General features: G+C 54.3%; 1 protein-coding gene across 4 annotated transcripts in view; it reads left to right on the forward strand.

The window, feature by feature from the left end:
• Positions 1-2312, forward strand: part of KIAA0930 — a 46059-nt gene extending 43747 nt beyond the window's left edge. For all 4 annotated transcript variants that reach the window (XM_028827606.2, XM_077949341.1, XM_077949340.1 and 1 more), the window contains 2 exons: positions 251-409; positions 961-2312. In XM_028827606.2, the coding sequence (XP_028683439.1) occupies positions 251-409; positions 961-1001 (200 nt within the window). In that variant the 3' untranslated portion in view covers positions 1002-2312. The remainder of the gene's footprint in view (positions 1-250; positions 410-960) is intronic.
• Positions 2313-6000: the final 3688 nt, after the last annotated feature.

Below are 6000 nucleotides of genomic sequence, written 5' to 3' on the forward strand. Positions count from 1 at the left end.
AGAAGGGAGAGATGAGGGGTGGCCAAAGCCTTCCTGGAGGTGGAGGCGTGGGTCTGGCTGGAGGAGGGGGGAGGGGTGTCACGGGCGAGGAGGCGGTCGCTCTGGAGTGCGTGGGTGCTGGTGTGGGGGTGTTGGTAAGGAGCGTCCCAGCCTCAGCAGAGCGTGGCCTCAGCCTGGCCTGGGAGCTGGCGTCCTGCTCTTCCCCCCGCAGCCCGCGCTGTGGGCCTTGACCTGGCTTTCTCTCCTCCAGCCGATCTGCACAATGCAACCAACCTGCGGTCTCGGTCCCTGTCGGGCACCGGACGGTCCCTGGTTGGGTCCTGGCTGAAGCTGAACAGAGCAGATGGAAACTTCCTTCTCTATGCACACTTAACCTACGTCACTTTGCCGCTGCATCGGATTTTAACAGGTAACGCTGGCTGATTTTAACAGGGAAGCTGCCGCCCTCACAGCCAGCTCTACCTCCAGGGCCTTGGTGCTTGCGAGCCACCCGCAGTCGTCCCGCCCCGTCCTGTCGGTGGGTTTCTTTGCAGGGCTCTTGGCCTCCTTGTCTCAGACTTTGGGTGGAGCCGTAGCTTTCCCAGAATCCTCCCTTTGCTCACCTTTCTGGCACACCTGCTGTCCCCTCGAGTGGCCACATGCCCGGGTGTGTGTGATTCACAGGCGATTGGAGGCTCTTGGGCCACCTCGCCGACCCAGGCCTGCAGCAGCTGTGACAGGCCGTGGCTCTGGCCCCCACACCAGCTTGTACCTGAGCCCCTGCAGGGTGTGCCGTTGCTGCGGGCCCGTTTCCCAGTCTGCAGGGTGGGGATGGTGGAGACACGTCTCCTCTGCAGTCTGTGAGGCCTGGAGAGGAGATGCGTGAGTGGCCGAGGCGGGCTTCCTTCAGAAGTGGCACTGCTTAGCACTCACTGCTGTTGAGGGTTACTGTTTCACCTGCTTCCCTCCTGCCGGCCCTAGACATCCTGGAAGTTCGGCAGAAGCCCATCCTGATGACCTAGCCACGTGCGGAGCCTGTGCAGAGCCCCGGCCGGGCCCAGCCCTGGGAGTGCTGCCAAGTGCCTACCTGTCCACCGCCACCGGGGCCTCCTGTGACCTGCCAGTGCTGGAGCCGCAGCCAGGCGAGGCCACTCGACTCCCGGGGCCAGGGCCGACTCCACGAACACCAGCCCAAACTGAAGTGCCTCTTCCCTCCCCTGCTGGCTCTGCTCCGCCCTGTGCCCCCGCCCGTCGCCCCCCACCCATCTCTGGAGAGCCCTCTGCACCCAAACAGGACTAGAGCTGCCGAGCGGCCATGAGAGAGAGCCGGGAGGAGCAGCTGATGCCCAGAGCGGGGCCGGACCGGCGCATCTATGTTCTCATGCCCCCAGCAGCAGGCGGAACCACCCAGCCAGGGCACTCAGCGCATCAGACTGTCCACACCTTCTTGAGGAACGCCAGTTGAAGATTCTGGAATGCCATGCGGATGAACTTCAGCACCCGCGTCAGTCCCAGCTCATCCTTCCCAGTTTACCACTTTGTTCTAACAGGAGATGGGAATACAAGAAGTTTGATGGCTTTGCCCTGGGCTGGGAATACCTCACCCACGCCCAGTTCCAGAAAGGCCTCCAGCTGAGCAGACGGCCCCGATCCCGCCAGAACGGCCTTTTGCTTCCAGCCAAAGAACACCGCCAACACACACACCTCCAACCTGGAACTCCACGCTGGGCCTCGGACAGAGGGACCCGCAGAATGTGGATTCTGAGGGTGGTTGGGAGGCCTCGGTAGCCGCGCAGAACAGGGTATCTGCCCAAGCGTGTCTGACGTGGGGTGGGGCTGGCATCATCCCAGGGAGGTTCTAGGGGGGGCCCCGCCTTCTGGGGGCGGGGGTGGCTTCATCGTCCCTGGTTTCCTGGAGCTCGCGTCCTTTGACAGCGTGTGCTGGTCCCATCTCAGACCAGCTCACTGAGGCAGAGGAGTTGCTCAGAGGCTCACACGGGCACTCCCATCGGTTCGTGTGAGCAGCCGCCCAGCCCCAGGCCTGCGCTCAGCCTGGTCCAGCATGAAGGCGTTTCCATCTGCAAGGATGCACGGTGCCCTCCCCAACTGGGAATCAGCTGGAAGCTGGGTCTCTTCGTGGCTGGTTTTGTTTGAAGTTCCCAGGAATGTTTCAGGTTTTCCAGCGATGTGTTTAGGGATCTCGGGGGGGGAAAGGAAGAGGAGGGGCTTGTTCGCCCATCTGTTTATTCTTTGGGCTCCGGGAACAGGGGACTACTTTGGGGCTTTCTCCAGACTTTTGTATGTTATTATTAAAAGCGAGCTATTGCATTTCATTCTGCCTCATTTGCCCACCTGTGAAATGGGGTTTACACCACCTACCTCACTGAAGTCTCCAGGGTTCAAGTGTGTGGCTGGGTCAGGGCACGGTCACCCATCATACTGCCTAGGTCGGGTCGGATGTTAGACTCCTGGGATGCCTACCTCCCCCTCACCCTTTGTAATAACCTAGTCCGAGACCGTGCTTGATGGGGGATTTGAACCTTCTCTCTCCTCTAGCAGTGTCCGCTCAGGCCTGACGGCTCAGCTCTGCACGATTTCATGTTCCAAACCCATGTCTTAGGGCAGCACAGAGCCAGGTCATGTCGTGCCCCAAAGTGTGGGGAGAGAGCCTCAGCGAGCCCCGAGCGTGGCCCAGCCTTCTGGCCCAGCCCCATTTGAGTGCTCTCAGGGGATGCCAAATGCTGTTTCCAAGTTTGTGTCCGTGTGGCTAAAATCCACCTATTTCTTCAGGAACTCTTCCCCTGGTTGTTCTGGGGACCTTGGGAGGAACACAGCCCTGACAGCTCGTCCGTGGGAAGATGAGGCAGTCCAGGTCATGAGCAGCACAGCGGCCCGCCCTCTCTTCTCAGAGGTGAGGGGTGTGAGAAGGTTCTCTCCCCTAGGCCAGCATTTGGCCGAGCTTGGAGGCTTGCCTGGATGGCTCGGGGCGAGCTGGGCTCCTCGTCTGTCAGATGGTGAAAGTGCTGCCCGCCTCACAGGTGACCATGAGGACCAGTCACAGTGATGTGTGAGAGGGCTCGCTGGTCACAGAAACGTGTGCACATCATGCTGGTTTAGAGACCAGCCCTCAATGTGTAAGGCATGTGAACAGAGCACACGGTGGACTGGCGGTTTCATAGCCAACACATAGCATCTACTCCGTGCGGCCGCTGGTCCGACCCCATCTTACAGACGAGGAAACCAGCACACAGGCACTAGGGGACTGCCTGGAACAAACAGCAGGGGCCAGCGACGGGAGTCAAACCCAGGCATGTGGCCCGGCCTGCACGCTGAGCCACACGGTGCTGCCCGGACAGATGGACAGACACTTGGTGGAGTCTGCCTTTCTCGGTCCCTAAAACCCTCTCCAAAGGGTACTTGCGATGCCGGATTTAAACCTTGCTCAGGGCCACTTAGCCACTTGAGAACTAGACAGGAAGGTATTACTCCCAGGTTTGTCTTTCCAAAGTAACAAATGACATGTGGAATAAAGTAACAGAGTAACAAGTGGCAGGGCCAGAACCAGCGCCCCCAAAGTCCGGGTGTGGGCACATTTGTATTTCTTGTACGGCCATCTTTAATTTTTCTGGGAACATAACCTGCCTCTTGTGTAATGCAGGGAAGACTCATGCATGGTGACACCTAGGTGTCCTCAACAGCACACTTGATCCCAAAACCCCTTTAACACATTAGGTTTCCTCAACAGAAAACTGTGCTTTAATCCCAAACTCCCTTTAAGACATATTGGGGCCGGGCGCCGTGGCTCACGCCTGTAATCCCAGCACTTTGGGAGGCCAAGGCAGACAGATCACGAGGTCAGGAGTTCAAGACCAGCCTGGCCAATATGGTGAAACCCTGTCTCTATTAAAAATAGAAAAATTAGCTAGGCGTGGTGGGCACGTGCCTGTAATCCCAGCTACCCGGGAGGCTGAGGCAAGAGAATCACTTGAACCCGATAGGTGGAGGTTGCAGTGAGCCGAGCTCATGCCATTACACTCCAGCCTGGGAAACAACAGACTCCGTCTCAAAAAAAAAAAAAAAAAAAAAAGACATATTGATCTTTAATGGCAAACTCCCTTTAAGGCCTGTTGGTCTGAAAGAGGATTTGGGATTGAAGCACAGTTTTCTGTTGAGGAAACCTAGGTGTCACTTTTTAGAACATGAAGAAGAAAGTTGTGGGATGGGCTTTTCCATTTAAAGGAATGTGATGATCCCAGGTTCTGATGGGTGATGATGGTCTCCGTTTATACCCTTTCTTCTTTCAGCAGCTGTAAGTTCAGGTAGTGGCCGTCTTACATTTTGACGTCCTACTGGAGGTGCCTAGTTGCCTGCAAAGACAACTAAGGCTCATTATTTCAAAAGAAGATTATTGAAAACACGAGTGACAGGTAGTCAGAAGAGAACAAAAGGATGCAAGATACTCTCTAGCCAAGTCAGCTTGGAGGCAGGATGGGTTGCTGAGTGGGGTCGCCGCTCACGTCTGGATTCTTACGGACTGTGAGTTAGTGCTTCCCTCTACATGGAGCCATGGGAAGGGTCTAAAGGCACGTTCCTGAGGTGCCCTCCCTCAGAGTCTACCCGCACTCAAACCACGGCCTGTGTCTGCTGTTTTCATCATAAACAGACTAGTCTGAGGTGCCCTCCCTCAAAGAGTCTACCCGCACTCAAACCAGGGCCTGTTTTTGCTGTTTTAATCACAAACAGACTAGTTAGTAGAATACTTTTGAAGAACAAAGTAAAACTTTTTTGTCATTAAAAGACGTGCCAGAGGAAAGGCCCTGTGCAGCCAGTATATTCTAATGACTGCCTTGACCACGTCCTAATATGCTGGTTTTAAGTTGTTGGCCAAAATCCTCTAAAGACATATGAAACATCTGCCAACTTTTTAGTGAACTTAATAGGTTTCACTGACATTTTTCTCAATTTTTGAATCTGGGTGGGATCTGCTTTCATGTCCTGTTTCAAAAACCAAGTCTCTCTTGACAGCCCATTGGTTCTTCCTGTCCTCTTGCTCTAGTCTGTATCAAAAAGCAGAATGACTGTACTTCTGTTTTAAAAATAACCACCTGATAGGATGGACACTACAAGCTAAGGAAACGCACGTGCCCTTGAGCTTGAAGGAAGCGGCCTCTGGAGTGGCAGCCACTGCCCTTCGAGGGAGAGCAGCTCTTCAGCAGGTGGGCCCTGGGAGCCGGGTGATGGACACCTGCTGGGGCTCTCCTTTTCTCTTTTTCACTGGCTGCTTGATCCTCAGCGGCAACGCTCCTTGGGACATGGAGTGGCCTCGGGGCTGGTTCAGAGCTCCCGCAGGGGGAGGAGTCTCAGAAGTGGAGGCAGCTGCCGATGGGCGAGTTTGCAACTTCTTATGTCTAAGGCAAGTAGGCATTTTTATTCCGTCTCCAGTCCTTGAGCTCAGCAGATCAAAATCACAGTGACCCCGCAACCCTACAGAGCCCAGGGCACGCTCGCTGTCGTCTGCCCCGCCGTGCCCCTTTAGTCCCCGCTCTGTGGAAGACCAGGCAGTTTAGGTGTACATAGGTATCTTTTATGGTTTCCAAATGAATTATTTGTGTGAGTAATTAAATCTGTAAGAAAACTGACTCTGAATTATGATTTCTACAAAATGTATTTTAGCAAAAACACCACGATACCTGCACTGGACAGCTCGGTATGCTAATTGCCAGTGCTAGTTTCATAAGCATTCCCAACAGCTGCTTTATTAACCGTCTTCCACGTCCAGTAGCGATCATTTCTAGGCGGTATTGGTTGGTTGGCTGTTAGCTTTGCTTTATGATTTCATGTTTCTTTTAAAAGTTGTTTTGCATGTTGAATATTAAATTTGTCTTTTGTCTTCCTCTAATCTTTTTTTCTGTCATGGGCATTTCAGGGTAAATACAGATATAGCAAAGCGATCATGATTGAACCTTAATTTGCCCCCAATGATTCCTTAAACTTTTTTTGGAGCTTTCACACAAGCTGCTT

Source organism: Macaca mulatta, chromosome 10 (assembly GCF_049350105.2).
Source record: "Macaca mulatta isolate MMU2019108-1 chromosome 10, T2T-MMU8v2.0, whole genome shotgun sequence".
NCBI classification, from domain to species: domain Eukaryota; kingdom Metazoa; phylum Chordata; class Mammalia; order Primates; family Cercopithecidae; genus Macaca; species Macaca mulatta.